At 44.7% G+C, this 18,834-nt stretch overlaps 2 protein-coding genes across 2 annotated transcripts; both read left to right on the top strand.

The window, feature by feature from the left end:
* Positions 1–4,506: 4,506 nt before the first annotated feature.
* On the top strand, positions 4,507–10,879 carry phf6 (PHD finger protein 6). The gene is made up of 10 exons (XM_068740496.1): positions 4,507–4,638; positions 5,924–6,025; positions 6,440–6,573; positions 6,672–6,718; positions 7,473–7,633; positions 7,721–7,864; positions 7,946–8,050; positions 8,146–8,279; positions 9,180–9,300; positions 10,181–10,879. The coding sequence occupies exons 1-9, from the start codon at positions 4,507–4,509 to the stop codon at positions 9,298–9,300; spliced, it is 1,080 nt and encodes a 359-aa protein (XP_068596597.1). The 3' UTR covers positions 10,181–10,879.
* A 1,081-nt stretch (positions 10,880–11,960) lies between these two features.
* Positions 11,961–17,982, top strand: hprt1 (hypoxanthine phosphoribosyltransferase 1). Its single transcript, XM_068740862.1, has 9 exons — positions 11,961–12,091; positions 14,798–14,904; positions 15,219–15,402; positions 16,166–16,231; positions 16,412–16,429; positions 16,518–16,600; positions 16,735–16,781; positions 16,928–17,004; positions 17,101–17,982. Exons 1-9 carry the CDS (start codon positions 12,065–12,067, stop codon positions 17,146–17,148), a joined length of 657 nt encoding a protein of 218 aa, XP_068596963.1. The 5' UTR covers positions 11,961–12,064; the 3' UTR covers positions 17,149–17,982.
* Positions 17,983–18,834: the final 852 nt, after the last annotated feature.

Raw genomic sequence — 18,834 nt, 5'->3', positions numbered from 1 at the left:
CCAGGTGCGTGGCCCAGGTGCGTGGCCCAGCTTATAAACGGATTTATCCCTAAATTAAACACGAGACTATGAAACAGACATTTACACCAGAGACTAAAACGTCGAAATAGGAACTCCGTGGAAATATTCATCCGCAGCGCAAACTAATGCTAAATATCGCACCCGTTTAACTGCGAGTTTGGCGAAAAGTAGACCTCGTCGTGGGAAACGGGGCGCATTAATTTCTGAACTACGCAATTCCGTGCTGTCAGGCAGGACTCACCCGAGTGAACGGTCGTTCCGAAGCCGAAGGTGGCTAAAGGTTAGCTGGCGGGCTAGCGAGTTGTCTCCCACTTCTGTTTCTCCACAGAGACTTTAAAATGTCCGTGACGGTATCCGGCGGCTGCGGCTACAAACAGCTCAAAGGAACGACCTTCATGGCTGTCGCGACTGTGACTCTTCCCACTCGTGACCGTCTGTCATCCAACTTGCTAGCTGAGACAGAGTCGCTGGGCCGGCCTGTCTGACAACTCATTTCCCTGTTCCGTTCGGTCCTCTCCGCTTCGCTTCGCTTCTCGGGGACAGTGGGCGGGGTATGTTCTCCCCCCTCCCCTCTACAAGATGACTGCCACTCATTTCAACCAATCACTTTCATGAAATGGCTGTATGAAACGCCCCCTTTCTCTCTGTATGTGCGCATGTTTTATTCTTGAACACGTCGTGTGGGTGGACATAAACAGACCCGCACGGCAAGCCGCCCCTGTCGAGCAGCCCTGTAGATGTCATCGAGTGAACCTAAGTCGTGGGGAGAATAAAGGTTATTGAAATTCAAGATTCAAGATTCTTTATTGTCATTATGCTAACATAACAAAGTCGAAATTGTGCTTAGAAATGTATATCACACTTTTGAGACCGACTTTTAATAGTATATGCATGGACTTTCAGTTTTATCAAGTTTTATAATATAAAAAATATATACCTTCTACTCAAATCTTCAACATCAATCCAAATATACTTTATAATTAATGTCACATATTATGCTGTAATTTACCTGTAACCATAATTAAAGGTTGTTTCACTTGAGTGCATTTGTTTTATTGGTTGGTTGTTTGTTATAGGGCTTATGTTGAAACTACCAAATAAACTGAAAATAAATCCCGGAATTTCCTCCAAGTTCCATGGAAATTTGATTTTTATTTTTTTGTCTTATTTTGCTGAAAACCTACCAACTAACCATGACAGAGCCCTTGACAGAGGTGACAACTCTAATGCCAACTTTTATTCCAACAATAGGAGCTCAATTTGGTGGTTTGTGCTCATGTAACATTATGTAACATTATTCATCTCTCCGTGGGTTGTTACTAACACAAAAGATTCCTGAATGACAATCTTTGTAACAAATGCTATTCATTTTTGATCCGTGTGATTAAAGCTGTGTCTAATGTAGCGGTTTGGGATGTTCCGTAACAACAGTTAAGGATAACACACAACGCTAATGAAGACAATATTGTTCTGCATTGGTTGTAGATCTACCCAAGTTTTTTTGGTCATAAACATTTCAATAGTTTGTTCAATGGATTTAATGAATCCTAAAAACAGTTGGTACAAATCTTAAAGTTCATGTAGAGTTCAACCTGTTGCTGCCAATAACTTCCACTCATGTCCAAAATTGTTGCTAAATATTTTATAAAAGATTAATTATTACTATTAATTACTATTGTTAATTACTATTCCATTTAGGATTTCTTTTAAACCATGCTACATGTGAATTTAGTACAAATAAAGTTGTAGGAGCCTATCTGAGAAAGTCTTACTATTATTATTCGAGGCGCACCTCGGACGCATTACCAGCACATCGGCCGCATTTCAGCACGTTCCATAAAATTGCATTATGCAAAATGACTCTGTGGCTTCAGGAGGTGCCCTGATTTTAAGAAGAAGAATCTTTATTGTGGCCATTGTCATGCAGCACACAACACACACACACACACTTGCTCAAGGGCATCTCAGCAGTGCCCTGGAGGTAGACTGGCCCCTCTTCAGCTACCAGTCCGGGACTTGAACCTCCGGTTCCAAACCCAAGTCCCAACCCAACAGCTGCCAACAAATATTTTTAACAGATTTTGTAACAAATAAGATGCAATATCTCTTATTTTCTTTCATCTCTGACATTAAAACGTCAAATATCTTCGAGATGTTCGTGAAGCATGGCCGCCCTATGGTAATATGTGCATCTGGACCATTTCTACAGTACCTCAGAGCTAATTTCGCAGTTTGTTTTCTTCTTCTTCTTTTTTTCAATTCACGGGTTTCCTAAAGAAATTGACTTCCTGTATTTTTTCCACGTTTAAAACATTTCAGCATTGTTGCTCAGACAGGACTTTTATTTTGAAAGCCGTACCAGGAAGTCATGCGACCTTGGACACCGCTAGCTAGCTTGATGCTAGTGCGAGAAGCTCACGGTCTACTTTAGAAGGACGGGAAGAGACAGACACGACTCGGAACAGTTTTCCGTCTCTTCCAGCGTGTCGGCGCGATTCGAATCCACGAGCAGGTGAGAGGCCGGGCCCGGTGGAGCTTCCCCGTGGACGTTTACCGTGGGCTTTAAGGGCCTATTGCCGTTTCAGGCCGTCTTTCTGGCGGACAAGCTGAGCTCTCTTCACGGGCGGGGGGGGGATCCATCACGTATGGCGCTCTTTACTTCGAAACGGTTTAGAAGAGTCGATCATTTCCCAGTTAAAGGGAAATATTCCCAATTATTGGTGTTCCAGCGTGAACATAAATGTCGGGGAGTCTTATGCTCCGACCTGGGTGCGTTATTGCCCCCCCCCCCCACCCCCCCGTGAAAAGGCCTCGGGAGGTGATTTCGTGGCTTTAAAGATGTTCACAGTGGAAATAGTTTTCCGTTCTCGCTGGTTGCGTGGGGGGGCAGCCACACACCCCCTTCCGATCCGCACTTTACGCGAGAAACGGAGCGTATTCTTTGTGTTTTCCTGCTTGTTCGCGCACTAAATTCACTGTAATCTCGCTCTGTCGAGCAGGATCACATTCCGAGGAGATCTGAGTAAAGAGCAGGGGATGAAATAAAGGATGTTTTTGGTGTTATTTCCACGCACGGCGTGGCGTGTGCGCGCTGGCTCCCCTGCCGTAGCCCCGCCGCAGTGGGATCCTGGCCCTGCTCGCATGGCCGGCATGGCTCGATCAAAGCGTCGCAGCTATTGTGCTTTAGAAATAAAATAAAAAACTCTCTCTTTGATGGACTGTTTGAGGCTTGAATTCGTCGTGTACCCACGCATTCAGTGTGGACGTGACGCGTTCGGGATCAAATCCCTTCCTGAGATTATATTCTGTGGATCTTTAGTATTATATATATATATATGTATATATTCTGTGGATTTTTAGTATTCATGCTACAACTTTCCAGAGCACCGTCAGCCAGAAATCGAGGTTGTCGTCCTGCAACACAGTTTTTTTGGGCCCCCGTGTGTCATCCATCAGACACTGTGTGCTTCTTATTTTTTATTTTAAAGACACACGGTTCCACTTGTCTTTAATTGCTCAGCAGTTGAGGTGAACGTTTTGATTACAGCTGTTTGTGGAAAACAGTTTTTTTTTTCCCCCATCAATTTACAATAGTCACATTTAGTTGAAAGAAAACATATTTCTCCAGAACAGGGCGTCTTTTGTTAAGGTCCGCCGTGCAGGAATGTGGGGCAACGATGGAACATAATATTCACGGTTATTATTTCCTTCACGTAGAAATCACCTGAGCCCAACAATGATTTGGTAATCTTAGATTTGACTGCTTTAATGCACCTTCGCTCTCCGACAGATTACACCTTGCTGCAGAGCCATGTTTCTGGGGTAGCGTAGAACAGAGGAGCCAAACAGTGGCTCTATAAAAGCTTTTTCGTATTCTTCATGTTACTAGCAGCCCCAGAGTGTGAGACTGGGGGGGGGGGGTATCCAGTTGGTTGCAGTCTGCAAACGCTCCACAAGTTGCCAGTAAATCCTAATCCAGTCCTTTTCATTCAGGAATCGAGAATGGATTTTTAGCAGCCAATAGATATTCAGATATTTACATGTATAATATTCACATTTACAAATGTTCCGCCCCAGGTATGAACGCACAAATAATCCAACGACTCAAGCATGTGTTAAGGATTTAAAAGTTGCTTTTTCACTATTACATTTTTTTTAAAAACCATCTCAAGAAGAATCCTGGCATCACCTTCACATTGGGATCCATTTAAAGTCTTACAGCCTCCAGTTTGGTTCAGATGTGGGCTCCAGCGATCAGCCAGACACCTGACTAATGCACCAGTGTGTGTGTGTGAAAGCTGTAGAAGACCTGGTGAGCCGGCGTTGCTGGGTGATGGAGTGAAGTTCACAACTTGTTTTCACAGGTGGTTTTAAAGGACCTGCAGCCCGTGTGAGTTGTGTTTCTCACTTTTTCCATGTTTGGTGAGTTTATTTATTTGTTTTCATCAGAAACCTTGGCAAGCGGGGGAAACAAGCCTTTTGGTCATGTCGGGACAGAGGAAAGGAGCCGCGGCACGGCTGCCGAAATGTGCCTTCTGCAAAACCAACCGGGACAAGGAGTGCGGGCAGCTGCTTGTGTCCGACAGCCAGAAGTTGGCTGCTCACCACAAGTGCATGGTGAGAAGAGCTCATTCTTCCTGACCCTCTCAGTCTCAGATAAAAAAAATAAAAATTAAAGATCACGCCTGCTTGCTGCTCATGTCACACACAGATGTTGATTATTCAAATGTTGTGTTTATATTTATGTTTTTAACCCTTGTGTTTCCCTTGGACATTTTGGCCCATTTTAGAAATTGAAAACTCCTTCACAGGAGTTGATTTTTGTTGAAATTCTGGGTGAAATTTCATTTTTCAGCAAGAAAACCCATGATTTGACCCCATAATCCATATTTAATCTATCTATGACTCTTTGAACAAAACTGTCCATTTTGTTTCTAGAAAGTATCCAACAGAAGGTCACAGAGGAGTGACCTTTTTTGGTCAGGGGCGGGGTCTAATTTTGAGTTAAATTTGAAAATCCCAACTTTCATCATGAAAGTCCTTAATTTGACCATGTAAAGCATTTTAATCTCATCCATGACCCTTCAGCACGCAGATATGGTCAAAATTGCATGAAGGAGTTAAAATCCTGGAATCCATCGGCATCAAGTGATTTAGTGTAACTCAATCAGTCACCTCAAGGATTTAGAGAATAAGTACAAATACGGTAGCTAAATGACAGGTGGACATTTTTGTCCACTTGAAGGGTCAGGGTGTAGGATTTATAGGCATAGGGGGGATATAATATTTTGGTTTTCATTAGTTTATAATCACATTTAAATATGTCAGATGCTGTGGTTATCTTAGAAAGAGCAGAGGGAGTGTTCTTTCTTTCTTTCTTCCCATAAAGCATGACAGAAGAACATTATTACACTCAATAACTGAATTGGCAGGGCCATTTATCCAGCCACCAACCCCCCGATTCAAGTATGGTTGGAAAACATGCAATACCGGGCGATTTTGAAAAACAGATAATTTCAGAGTCTGCCATTTGCACTCGTAGCTCATTCCAGATTTGAACACATCTATTCGAGAAAAAGTACTTTCTATAGTTAAACGTAGATCTGTGATGAAATTTATCCAAGGATGACTGCGAGTGTCAAAATCGGATATACGCTTGATCATATTCAGTTAATTTTGTACAATTGGGTGATCAAAATATCACATCTACAGGAAATCTACAAAGAATACCCTGAATTCAGCTCTGATCATAAAACACACCACATCGATGTAAATCTTAAATCGGCAGTTGTGTGAAATGGTGCATCAGCAATACTCGGAGAAAATGAATGTGAAGATTTGCATATATAATCATCATGATGTTAAAACGTCAACACAAACCAACTATAAACGTCCTATGCAGCTTTTCTCCTCTGCCCTGGTCACAACCCACTCAGACAGTGACAACCTCGGAGGATTTTCCATCGAGGATGTGAAGAAGGAGATCAAGAGAGGAAATAAATTGGTGAGTGTCTCCGTCCCTTCCCAGCGTGTGCTGAGAGAGCTGCAGGGTGACGCGTGCGCCGTCATTCCAGTCGGGTATCCTGACGTGTCCGTGTGACTCGTTCCTCAGTCTGACTTTAAACTGACAAAGACAAACGTGTACATGAACGTTGAGCTCTGTCAAATATAGAGTTATCCAGAATCCTTAGGGACAATTTGCTTATTTCTTTAATATGAATGTAATGTCATGCATTATTGTCAGCTTCATTTCCATACATTTAAAGACACCATCGCCAAGCAACAAGAGATACTATTTATTTATTTTTAGATAAAAATCACATTAGAGGTCAGCGCTTTCGATTAATGAAATGTGTTGAAACTGTGCGTGCTCAGCGGTGGTTCTGAAAGACGCAGGCGTGTTTGTGTCGCCCACCAGATGTGCTCTTCCTGCCACCGGCCGGGTGCGACCATCGGATGCGATGTGAAGACGTGCCCGAGGACGTATCACTATTATTGTGCTCTGAAAGACAAAGCCCAGATCCAAGATAATCCCTCACAAGGCATCTACCTGTACGTTTTGCTTCTGCGTATCGATGTACAACAAAAGTTATTTTTCGTTCAACTTGAACTGCCGGTAAGTTAAATCTATCTATTTTGCTCCCGAACAGTGTGTACTGTCGCAAACACAGGGATGCCTCACAGAATGCCATTCAAGGTAAAGTACGTTTACACACTTGTTATACTACACATCGTTTTTATGTACTCTCCAGCTAATGACTGTGGAATGGCTGGACAAGGTCCAAGTACAACTCGGTTACTTTCTAGTCGGATCAGGATTAAAAGTGGATTTTTCTTGGCGCATTTGTCGTAACTTCTTGAAAGGTATCAAGATTTAAAAAAAGGTGCGATGAAAATCTCTCATGGCTTTTATGGAAAGTAGACGTAAAAATTGATGTCACAATTACTCCAATATTTCCCCTTTTTTGGGGGATTTGGAGCGGGGGGGGGGGGTTGTTTTCCTTTTTTAAACTGGACAGTTAACGAGTTCACACTTTCATGGACGTATTAATCGCGTTAGTTAAAGGGGGCGAGATTAAATCCGTCGGGTTCTCGATTATTTTTCGGGTCATTTCCAGTTAATTGCAGCCGCAGCGATACGGAACCGTAGATTCTGTCGTGCACAGTATCTTCATTTGAAATATATTGATGGACATTTTCCTTCATGACACAAAAATTAGAACTAATTCCCATATAATGTTTTTTTTAATACGACTTTCCTTTAAATTTGTGAGATGTGCATTTTTTCCCCCCCAACGTTTAGATTTTTTTTCCCCTGCAAGAATGAGTGGAATTGATTTCCATGACTGCGGAGGGTTGTGGAAATCCATGAGTCGGGCTCGGTAATCGGACGTGGCGGAGTCCCGTTCTAGCTGTGAAATGTACTGTAACGATGAAATCTTACACCACAGAGGATGACGGAGTTGCGGCCAATGATTCGGACGCTTCACCTCCGCAAAGTCGGGGGAGGGGACGGTTTGAGAAGGGAAGAGCCAAGGGTGGATCTCGTGGCCAGTCAGAAGACTCCCGTTCCACTTCCTCACAGGCTGCAGATGAGGAGAGTTCGTCCCATGTGAGGCAGGCCTGTTGCAGCGTGTGAAACGTCCATTAAGCCGCCACTGAGCACGTGTCCTTTTAAACTGTTGCTCTGTGTTTTCAGCGGGACAGGTCGCCCCTTAGGGCCAGCCCGGCCGATGGCGGCCAGCGCTGCGGCTTTTGCCACGCCGGCGACGAAGAGAACGAAACGAGAGGAGTGCTTCACACGGATAACTCAAAGAAAGTGGCCGCGCACTATAAGTGCATGGTAAGATTGGTAGCGGTCACGAAAGACTCGAGCTGCGAGTCGGCCCAAAGGGCTGCGCGCGTCATCTGTGATCCTTTCTAGCTGTTCTCCTCGGGGACGGTGCAGCTGACGACGACGTCACGCGCTGAATTTGGAAACTTCGATGTGAAAACGGTCATCCAGGAAATCAAGAGGGGGAAAAGAATGGTGGGAACGTTGTGTCTAACTTTAGATTGAAGGACTGTTTCTGTGTTAATTTACTGTAAAATAATGGGCTGGGGTTGTTTTTTTTTGTCTTCCAGAAATGCACCCTCTGCACTCAGTTGGGTGCCACCATTGGGTGTGAAATCAAGGCGTGTGTGAAGACCTACCACTATCACTGCGGCCTGCAGGACAAAGCCAAGTACATTGAAAACATGGCGCGGGGAATCTACAAGTGAGTTCAGATCCGTCGTCAAGAAAGCTGCAGCAATGTCGCAGTGGGTAGAAAACTAAACGGCTTAAGCCAGGGAGGGGGGGGGTCGGAGAAGGGCAAGTTCAAAACACGACTGAGATTGATCGGTCCTGGATCACACTTATCACAATCGGTGTCGGGTAAATACACAACGTGCGGGTTGCGTTTCAAAATGGACGGCCGCACCTCGGCCCGATTTGAGAAGGACGTTTACTGTTTGTTTACAAAACACATCGAGGCCTGGCGAGAAAACTGGACACCTGCATCCTCAAAACATATTGTAAAGCCTTTATTATTATTAGATTGTACATTGTTTAATTTGAGGGGGGGCGTTTATTTTGGAATATTTAATGTTTCATATATAAAATCACTGTTTTTCCCATACAAATGTTTCCCCCCTTGCTTTTACCTGTGCCTGGTGGTAATGGATTACTACCACCACTAGGTGACAGTAACACAACTACAGGCTGTATGCAGCCGCCAATAATAAGAAGAATCTAGAAAGATCTCATTCAGGCAGCAGAAGCATGCTCTCGCCATAATAAAGTAAAGTCCAGTGACCTTCACATTTCATTTGTCTCTGCCACCCCCCCCCCTTGTTTTAATTCGTGATTCTGCGTCCCTCCAGCCGTTATTTTGCCTACGTTTGTTCTCTACCACTGCCGGCTGTTTGATTTGATGAAGTAGCATGAAGTTAGCAGCAGGTTTGGGCTTGCATACGTGGATGAGAAGAAAATGGGGGGGGGGGGGGGTCAGAAAGACTCCGCAGAATATCTGCAACTCCTGATCTGCAAACCTTGACTGTACAACATCAATGTTCCCAACTGCATCAGAGCTGTTCATTATCTTACACACAAAACTGTGTGTGTGTGTGTGTTTTAGATTATACTGCAAGAACCACAGTGGAAACGAGGAGCGGGATGAGGAAGATGAAGAGCGAGAGAACCGCAGCAGAGAGAGGGCAGCGAGCGATCACAGAGGAACACAAGTGAATGGTAATTAGGTACGTTGTCGGTGGATATGAGGCTGAGGCATAGACCACGCCCCGGTTTGATGTACAGTAGTCCCTCGATATAATGCGGTTCATTTTCCGCGACTTCGCTGCTTCGCGGAGTTTTTTAGTGCAATTTCAGATTTTTTTTTGCACTTGAACGCGCCTTGAAACGGGGAAGGACGAAGGGGCGGTCGGAGGAACTGTGAAATACGCGCGAGTTGCTATTAATAACTTCTTATGTGTTCAACCTCACAGGTTGATTATTAAAATTAAATTTGTTATTTCTAAAAGCTATCATGTTTATTTGTTAAGCGTTTGTTTAATAGCGCTCTTATTCTCTGTGTAAAAAGAGGCTTTTATTTTGTAGGAGCACAAACGTCAGGTCCCTTTTGGGTTTTGTTTCTTCCTGTTTATACATGTAGCCGCTGCCGCTCCGCTGTGCTAAGCTATCCAATAAAGCAGCATGAGAGGCTAAAGACAGCACGAGTAGAATATTTGTTCTTCTGCACTCCAAGCTGCTCTTTCCTCGACCTGCACGCCTTAACATTATTAACAGGAAAACGTTTACTGTACGTACTATATATTTTTATTTAGTTCTGAAAACAGGTTTTGATCTTTGGTTTCATTCTATAATACTGAAACAATCTATTTAGATTAATGCCTGACTGATAAACGTGTATAAAGTGTGTGGTGAGGGGTTTTACAGCCTTAAAACATTTATGTACATGTATAATAACTAAAATAAATAAAGATCACTACATTGCGGATTTCATTTATTGCGGGTTGTTTTTGGAACGTAACCCCCGCGGAAAATGAGGGACTACTGTACAACGTGAGCTTTCAGCATCAGAGGCCTGTACCTTCATCCATCCTCCTCTTCTTCCTCCAGGTTCACCATGATGGATGTGGGGGGGGGGGGTTGAAGACGGGAGAACTCAGACGAGGAAGTGATATTTTTTATACTAAACTTTAGCCCGTTCACAAAGCCGTGGTCTGTAGGCTCCCACGAGTCCCTCCATGGGGTTCCTTCCAGGACTCGGCGGTCCAATGTCCTCCAGATGTCATCTTCACGAGACCCGGCGAGTGTACCCGCCGACCGGTGGCGCTCTGCAGGGCGCTGGACGACAGTGCGGGCTCATTCTCAAATGCATGTTGCTGTGAATAAGGGGAGCAGGTGGACTCAAGTCCCCACAAATTACACGACAAGTGCTAAAATCAATCCGTTGTTGCTCTTTCGTAGCTTTCGAAGGACTCCCTTTTCAGAGGGGTCTGTTTCTTACTCGTCTCTCTATCGACTCGTGCAGTTTGATGACTTGTTCCTGTAATCACGTCTTAAAATTACTCTTTCGATGTTAGCCTTTCTTTCTCTATGTCTTTTTTTTTTGCTACTGTATTATGAGTAATTTTGGAAATCTGGATTTCAAACAGTCACCGTTACAAGTTTTGCCAGCATGCACTCGGAGTTTTTCCACTGTTAAAGGTGGCAGTTTTATTTTCATTTAGCTGCCGAACAGCAAAGTAGAGCTCTGTAGAAGAGTTGGCTTGACTTTGTTTGATGTACTTTCACTTGTATCTCTGCAAATGTATCCATGAATAATTGGAAATAGAAAATATTTTATTTTACAAAATTGAATGAGTGCCTTGAATCTTTCATTTGATAGTGTGTCTGCAGAGTGTTAGCAATATCCATATCAGTAATGCTGCTTTTAGTGACGTCGGCTCAAGCTCGCACAACTCCAATAGCTTCCCACATTAGAACGCACACGAGGAAAACATTTTGAGGCCGATGTTCAAACTCAATGTTGGAAAATAATCAGAAAAGGTATATTACTGTACTCCAAAGTTAGAGACCTGTGTCCATGGGGAATGGGCTAAGATTCCTCAGGACCGCTGCCAGAAGCTGCTCGGTGTTCTTATTCAGGGGTTGAATCCTTTCGAGACTGCAGTAGTCAGTAATGGCCTTTTCTACTACATTTGGGGGGGGGAAATAACATTTGTAATATCTGTTAAGGTTTTTTTTTTTCCAGAATCAGTTTATTCGCCGTTGTCAGTGAAAAGATTCACAAACTAGGAATTTTTCTCGGCGCAATCGTCCAACATGAAACATAAAATGGCATCAACAACAAATAAAAAACTCAAGGTCCGGGTGTACACCCCGGATGAGACGCCAGCTCATCCAGACACAAAAGACACTATGGACAACTTCGCGCTTCGGGTTATTACCTAAGAAATTATGTTTTTGGTTAAATTACTTTATGCACAAATTATGACTTGACAATAATCCCAATCCGTCCGTTATAGCGTGCTAATAACGCACGCGTTCAAAGACGGGCGGAAATCTACTATATTGGGGGGTGGGTGGGTGTTCATTTGGTTGGTTGTTTAAAAAAGGAAAAATGTAACTGTACGTTTGCACTTTATGTCCGACTTGCATTTGATAAATAAAAGTAAAAAAAAAAAAAAGAAGGGCGGAGATCACGGTAAGTTGTGTTTTCAATGCTGCTGGCTTTTGGACTACGCGTCGAGCGCGCGCGAGCTCTTCCTCCTGCCCACTGGCCGCTGGCGGCCCGCCTCCGCCCATTTTGATTTGTCCATCGAGGTATTACGTCATCACACACGGTAGTAGTCGATGCTCGTTCGAGCCGGAAAGACAGTCGGGTGCGAGTAGCAACGCGAGCTAGCCGCTATCGCACGCGCGCCATCGTGAGACCGGACCGAACCGAACCGAGAAGGTAACCGCGTCTCTCCTCTCCGAAGGCCCCCGCGGACCGACATGGAAACGCCCGGTCCCTGTGTTGTGGTGAGTCCGTTCAACAGCCTGAATGAAAATAATAAATGGAAGGTGGTGGCAGCTTCGCATTTCCACTGGAATAAAGCTCTCTACGCGGGCGGGGGCGGGGGGGGGCCTCGACTCGAGCCTCCGCTGCCTGTCAGTGACGTCAGGTTTTTACCCGCGTCCGTGGGGAGTCGCAGACACGCGATCTCTCCGTGCGTGCTCGTCGTCATGGTTGCCGGATCCGGGTTATTATCACGCAATAATTTAAAATGCGAAATGTAAACGTGTTCACTTTGAGCCTCGCGTCAAACGCGGCGCCTTTGATCCCGTTCACGAGGTCGGCGAGATGAAGGTTTTATGTAACGTTTAACTTCAGACGGTTTCCTTTTGGCAAACAGGTTTATGTGGGTCGAAAGTGAAACGCGTTGCGGAGTCACGAGAACGAGTGTGAAGTTATTTTTGTTTGTTCTCTCTCATTAACAGATGAATGAGATCAATGAGGGTTCGTCATAAATGAAATTATATTTGATATTCATGGTTTATTTTTTTGGGGGGGTGAAATGTGTATGAAAAGTGAACCCAACCGACGGCCTTGGGGTTTAAGGCCTGTGATAATACATGTTTATAAATAGTCTGTAATTAAACTAGCAGTTCATAATGTAGCATGATCGGTGCCTCGATGCGAGAGAAGGTCCTGGGTTCGAATCCCATCTCTGTGAGTTCGTATGTTCACCCCGTGTCCGTGTGGGTTTTCTTGTCGTCTGTCGCCATGTTGGCCACGAGATGCGCCGGCTGGCGACGCGTCCGAGGTGTAGCCAGCTGAGAGGCGCTCCAGCAACCCCTAGGCAGTGGCGTCGTTAGGCCCAAATATTCTTAAGCCCCCCTAAATAATTTTGGGTTGTTTTATAAAAAAATCTTTTACCAAAAAATGCGGACATATTCTATTAAAACCGCCAGAATATATGTTTAAAAGCATATAACCTGTCATTATTTACTTAAATCTGATCATGGATCTGTTTCCCCTCACTTCATGACGTAAGGTAGAGAACCCGTTCCACCTGTTCCTATAGAGAATGCCCAATCACTGAAAATCCAGTCCACGTTTTCCCTGTGACCGCTAATTGTCGGTCCCTGCAGCGTGTTTGACGCACACAGAGCATAATAGAAGAGCTTTAGGAGAAGAACGTGAACGGATGGATGAAGAATGGATATAAGGATGTTTTTCAAGAAAGTAAGTTTATCACTGCTGGTACTAACATTTAATTAGTGTGTGACACACTTAAGGGCAAACGCACAGATGCATTAGCCATGGAGCTGTATGAGAGAACCACAGCCCTGAGCCACGCCCACAGTCTCCCTGAATCAGGTGCAGAGACCTGCAGAACCTGGAGGAACCTGCAGAACCTGGAGGAACCTGCAGGTTCACGCACTGAATGGAACTCAGACACGGTGAAAAGAGAGTTACTTTTCCCTTGTGTGGGTCGGATGGCTGGCGAGCTTGAGTTCAGATTCTGCAGTAGATGCAGAGCTACTAAAAGGCATCCAGCATGCAGGCCTGAATGTGAGAACCTCTTGAGTATCACAACTTAATGAACTCTCAAAACACTCCAGCCTGAAAACAGAGGAGGTTCTGGTGGCCTGAAAACAGAGGCTGGACGTTCTCCCAAAGATATATTGTCTGTGCACAACCTCCTTGATTCAGACATGCTCCCCTCTCTGAAGGTTCTACCCAAGTTGCCCTAACGGTGCCCGTAAGCAGCTGCTCATGTGAACGGTCCTTTAGAGCACTGCGTCGGTTGCACTGCGTCGGTTGCACTGCGTCGGTTGCACTGCGTCGGTTGCACTGCGTCGGTTGCACTGCGTCGGTTGCATTCCTGGCTGCGTCAAACAACGAGCCAGAAAAGACTTCACCGTCTTGCAGTCATTGAAAAAGACGAGCTTCAGAATCACAACAGAGTGATTGACTCTTAGAAACAGACGCGTTCTTTGATGCTTCCATCCACCAAGTAACTTGTAATTGTAGCCATTTTGTTTCTTGTTAATGCTGTAAACATCCTGTTACTGTCTAAAACTGTTTGTTGTTGTTTAAAACAGACAGAAATAATAATAATGTACAATTTCTCAGCCCTTGTTAGCCGTTTGAGGTTTTGTGCTGGTACGCTACATTTGCTCACATCTTGTGCATCTCCTGGGGGCTAAGCCCCCCCTGTCCTTAAAACCTAGTGACGCCCCTGCCCTGCGGCCTATCTTTTGTTTTTCTATCGCTGTCAAACAGATCTTTGGAATTCAGCGTATCCAAGCACGGACTTTGTTTAGTGCAAACATGGAGACATCGCTGTAGCGACCCCCCCCCCCCCCCCCCAGGTCATTGGCCTACTGCTGGGGCATGCTATGCTGGTACAAAGCTTGTGTGTAACAATGGAACATGCTCCTTTTGATCATGTTACTGTAACGGCATCTGTTTGATGTGAGTCGCACCTTAAACACGCAGCCCAAACGGGTGGGCGAGTTTTTACGTTTTTTAATTTGGCACAAGTTAAAATGTTGTCTTCACTTTCAGCCAAATCGTACGAATAGGAAAATAAAATCCAACCATCGCTTGCTGACCTGGACATAAGCATTTATGGGATTATTGGAATACTGCAGCGGCCATTAAGTACATAGAAGGAGTTGTTGGTGAAGAAGACCACCTTCCTCTTCCTCTTCCTCTTCGTGTGTGTCTTATTCCAGATCAGTGACGAGGAGCAGGGCTATGACCTGGACCTCTTCTGCATACCGAAGCACTATGCCTCTGACCTGGAGAATGTCTTCATCCCACACGGACTCATCTTGGACAGGTGGGCATTCTGGACGGTGGCTGCGTGTGCAGATGTGTGACGCGTGACGCACGCCAGTCTCCACTGCTCTGCATTTACGTCAGCCTGCGGCCGCGTGCTCAGGCTGCGTGTGCAGATGTGTGACGCGTGACGCACGCCAGTCTCCACTGCTCTGCATTTACGTGCCGTTTTCATTCCTGGTGGTTCTGCGGGAATGGCAGCTCCGTCTGCCGACACGAAAGGAAACTGGAGTTTCTGCCGACTGTCGAACAAACCTCAGTTACAAAGTCTCTCTCTCTCTCTCTCTCTCTCGCTCTCTCTCCAAATGACTCCAGGACCGAGAGACTGGCCAGAGAGATCATGAAGGAAATGGGGGGCCACCATATTGTTGCCCTCTGTGTGCTCAAGGGGGGTTACAAGTTCTTCGCCGACTTGCTTGATTACATCAAGACCCTGAACAGGAACAATGATCGCTCCATCCCGATGACGGTGGACTTCATTCGCCTCAAGAGCTACTGTGTAATCCGTCTTCATTGAATTCATCACGTTATGCTATATGATGCCGTGCGGCTGGAGGCATTGTGTTTCTGACTTGCTTTAGTTTCCAGCTTTTTTTTTTGTTTTGTTTTTTGTTGTTTTTTTACATTTTATTATTTTGCTGATATTGAGCTCTAGAAAACTGTAATTGCACCACGTGATGAAGTTTTCTCACGAACCACGTTCCACCTTCGTTTCTCACTTTGCTGGAATCCAGAATGTTGCCGTAATAACAATTAGCAGGCGGTACTTTCTTTATTAGCCTCGCCGAAGAGGAGGCGAGGGTATTGCAATTGTTTGTCTGTTCACGCGCGTAACTCAAAAACTAGTAACCCAATCGACTTGAAGATTTTACACAAGCAAGGTTCTGTCCGTGGCTCAGTCCTCCCCGAGAATGGCGTTGAACCGGATCTGGATCCAGATTCTAGAATTATTTTTACATGAACAGGAATTGTGCCTGTGCTGTAACATGGGAGTGTCACTTTAAGAGGGAGGGACACGAATGGCATGATGGGAAAAAGAGTCCAGAAGGAGTCTTGTAGTACGTTCCGGAGCAGCAAGCTAGAGCAGGTTTGGCCCCTCTGATCCGGAAGCCCTGTTTACTGTCTCACAAGATCCAATAGTCGATTGGAGGCGGGGTCTGCAATCTCTGATTGTCTTTCTAGTTTTTACTGGTTTCACACATTTTGATGCAGCTAATATAATTTCTGCATATTTCGCATCCTCATCCTTCTCGTCTTCACAGAACGATCAGTCGACGGGTGATATCAAAGTAATTGGCGGCGATGATCTTTCTACGCTGACGGGAAAGGTAAGATCTCTCTCAGCTCGCGTTTCTATTTGACCGTTGATGTTTCACTCGCGCAATGGCGTCTGCAAACCTGACGCGAGCGTTCTTTCTCTTCTTGCATTGTGTAGCGAAAAGGCCGGCGAGTTCAAATGTCTTCAGTTCACTCGCTGAAATGCCTTTTTGTTTTGTGTTTTTCCTCAGAACGTCTTGATTGTGGAGGTATGTGCTGATCCCGCCCCCCCCCCCCCCCCATGTAGAACGCTCCTCGTTTCAGGGTCACTAACGGGAGCTTCTCATGCGTTTCAAGGACATTATCGACACGGGAAAGACCATGAAGACGCTGCTGGAGCTTCTCAAACAGTACAATCCCAAGATGGTTAAAGTTGCGAGGTATCGTGATAGCTTTGATAACTGTGATTCTTCAATGTTTATTCCCACTGTTTTCACTGAAAGGCTGTCTTTACATGGCAGCCATTGTTTCATTGCCCTCTGAAAGTGACGATCGACCTGCTTTCTGTCCTCAGCTTGCTGGTGAAGAGAACTCCAAGAAGTGTTGGCTACAGACCAGACTGTGAGTCCCAGCCAATAAACGCTTAATGAATATTACAGAGTATAAAATGTACTGAGTGGTTCCCTGTCTAACGCGTATCAATGAGGCTTTGTATTCTTTAATGTCGGCGTCATCAATGCGGCCGCGTAATTCAAGGTTTGTTCCAGTCGTAGGATTCGAGGTCCCCGACAAATTCCTGGTGGGATATGCGCTAGACTACAACGAGTACTTTAGAGATCTAAATGTAAGTATTAGCGTAAAGCTGACCAGTATCCGAGTACAGATGTATGTAAATCTATATCCTTGCAGCACTGGCTGATCTTGTTTGTTTTTCTTACAGCACATCTGCGTCATAAGTGAAATGGGAAAGGAGAAGTACAAGGCATGAAGAAGTGTTCGCAGTAGTTTTAATGTGGATCTATCCTTTTCGTCACAGTTCATTTGATATTTTATTACTTCATATTTGTGTAGAAGAATGCTCTGTCCGCTGAGGGTGCGGCCGATAGAGTCGCTTTGCCTGTTTTAGCCTCGACACACTGGATTGAAACGTTGATCAAACTGTTGGCTTTAGATAAACCCACCTCTGGGTTCAGCAGCTTTGTGCTCAGCTTCACCTGAAATGAACATCACCTTCTGATGCCCCCCCCCCCCCCCCACATTGATTACTTTTTTTTTTTTAAAGCAAGGACAAATGTATTCAGAGCAATGATGCTAACTTAAAGTAAAATGTCACAATAGTTGACGACCTCCTATTTAATTAAATATTACTTTTAGTGTTTTTAATTCTTATTGCAGAATATCAATGTTTCATGCGAACTCCAAAAATAGAGATTACGTCTTCGTGAAATCTGCATATATATTTTGGGACACAACACAATTCTGTGATACTGTGCTGTGATATAAGTCTGTATGATAAATGCTGAAAAACTAGCGTCGCTGCTGAAGATGAAATAATCTCTTATTTACAGGTGCTCATGAAATCTTTGTCCGAACAAAGCATTCAAGCAGCAGTTTCTTTGTGTGACAAAATAAGAGCCTTTTTTTTTATGCTGGATGTCGTGTTTCATTCACCAATGTAAATGTATAATTGATGTTTGTCACCTGTTGGAACAGACGATTAATTCTCCGCTATGGAATGCTCTTATTTAGTGGCGTTATCGCTGTGAACGTTTGCTGGCTGAATGTTGCCATACCAGCTATTAAATGTCTCCACCACCTGTGACTCGGCTGTAGTTCATACAGAATGCTGTACCAAATGATTAGAGATAGACAGAACTTTATTAATCCCCAGGGAAGACTCCCTTAGGTAAATCAAGCATTAATTCTGGGTGAGTTAAGATGGAAAACACAGAAATAACCATCCAAAATAGTTGGAAAATATTTTAATGTGTCATCTCCGGCTAGTAGAAGATATTCTGAACCTGCACTGGTCACCAGTGGTGAATGAAATGTTTAAATGTTGCTGTTATCTGACTTTAAACTCCAGGATATTTATCACAATCGGATTATCTGAACATTTGCTGGCCGTAACTATAAATTATAGCAAGATAATGTAGAACATATTTTGATAGCCGAAACTATGATTTTTATTTATGCTGCAAGTTTAGCTATTTAAAACAATTGCGACGTTATCCCACCGGGATTCCAGGTGGAGGGAAGGTATTCAATGTAACACCGAGACCAGGATCCGGTCTGCTACATCCCTGCTAGCACGCCGGCAAATAGAGCAATTTCATTGGACGAGCCCGCTAATGCTAAAAGGGGCGTGGAGTTAGCTCCGAGCAGCAGCTCGGTTTCTGCGGTACACGGTTAGCAGCACCACCGGGATCCGGCAGGAACCGACTCTCCAACGCGTTCAGTATTTGTATCGTTTAGCTTTGCGTTGTAGGCCGGAGCCGCGTTCGGGCGGATGGACGGAACATCAAGTTAAATCGTGGATTGCCTTGTTGCTATCTTAGCTAGCACAGCCCATCAGGCTAGGAAGCTGGAGAGAAGCGGCTTAGCTAAGTTAGCTTCCACGAGCTAGCTGCGCTCCGTTAACTAGAGCGTACCGAGCAGCATCACTGTGCTAGCG

This window comes from Brachionichthys hirsutus, chromosome 6 (assembly GCF_040956055.1).
Source record: "Brachionichthys hirsutus isolate HB-005 chromosome 6, CSIRO-AGI_Bhir_v1, whole genome shotgun sequence".
Taxonomy (NCBI): domain Eukaryota; kingdom Metazoa; phylum Chordata; class Actinopteri; order Lophiiformes; family Brachionichthyidae; genus Brachionichthys; species Brachionichthys hirsutus.
The sequence above is the reverse complement of the archived record's forward strand: the minus strand, read 5'-3'. Positions and strand labels throughout refer to the sequence as shown.

Excerpts from the sequence above, each read along its gene's own strand:
- hprt1 (XM_068740862.1), top strand. The coding sequence starts at position 12,065 with ATGGAAACGCCCGGTCCCTGTGTTGTG. Across the intron at positions 15,403-16,165 it reads TTCGCCTCAAGAGCTACTGT|AACGATCAGTCGACGGGTGA; the intron begins GTAATCCGTCTT and ends TCGTCTTCACAG. Across the intron at positions 17,005-17,100 it reads AGTACTTTAGAGATCTAAAT|CACATCTGCGTCATAAGTGA; the intron begins GTAAGTATTAGC and ends TTTTTCTTACAG.
- phf6 (XM_068740496.1), top strand. The coding sequence starts at position 4,507 with ATGTCGGGACAGAGGAAAGGAGCCGCGGCACGGCTGCCGAAATGTGCC. Across the intron at positions 6,719-7,472 it reads CTCACAGAATGCCATTCAAG|AGGATGACGGAGTTGCGGCC; the intron begins GTAAAGTACGTT and ends CTTACACCACAG. Across the intron at positions 8,280-9,179 it reads ATGGCGCGGGGAATCTACAA|ATTATACTGCAAGAACCACA; the intron begins GTGAGTTCAGAT and ends TGTGTGTTTTAG.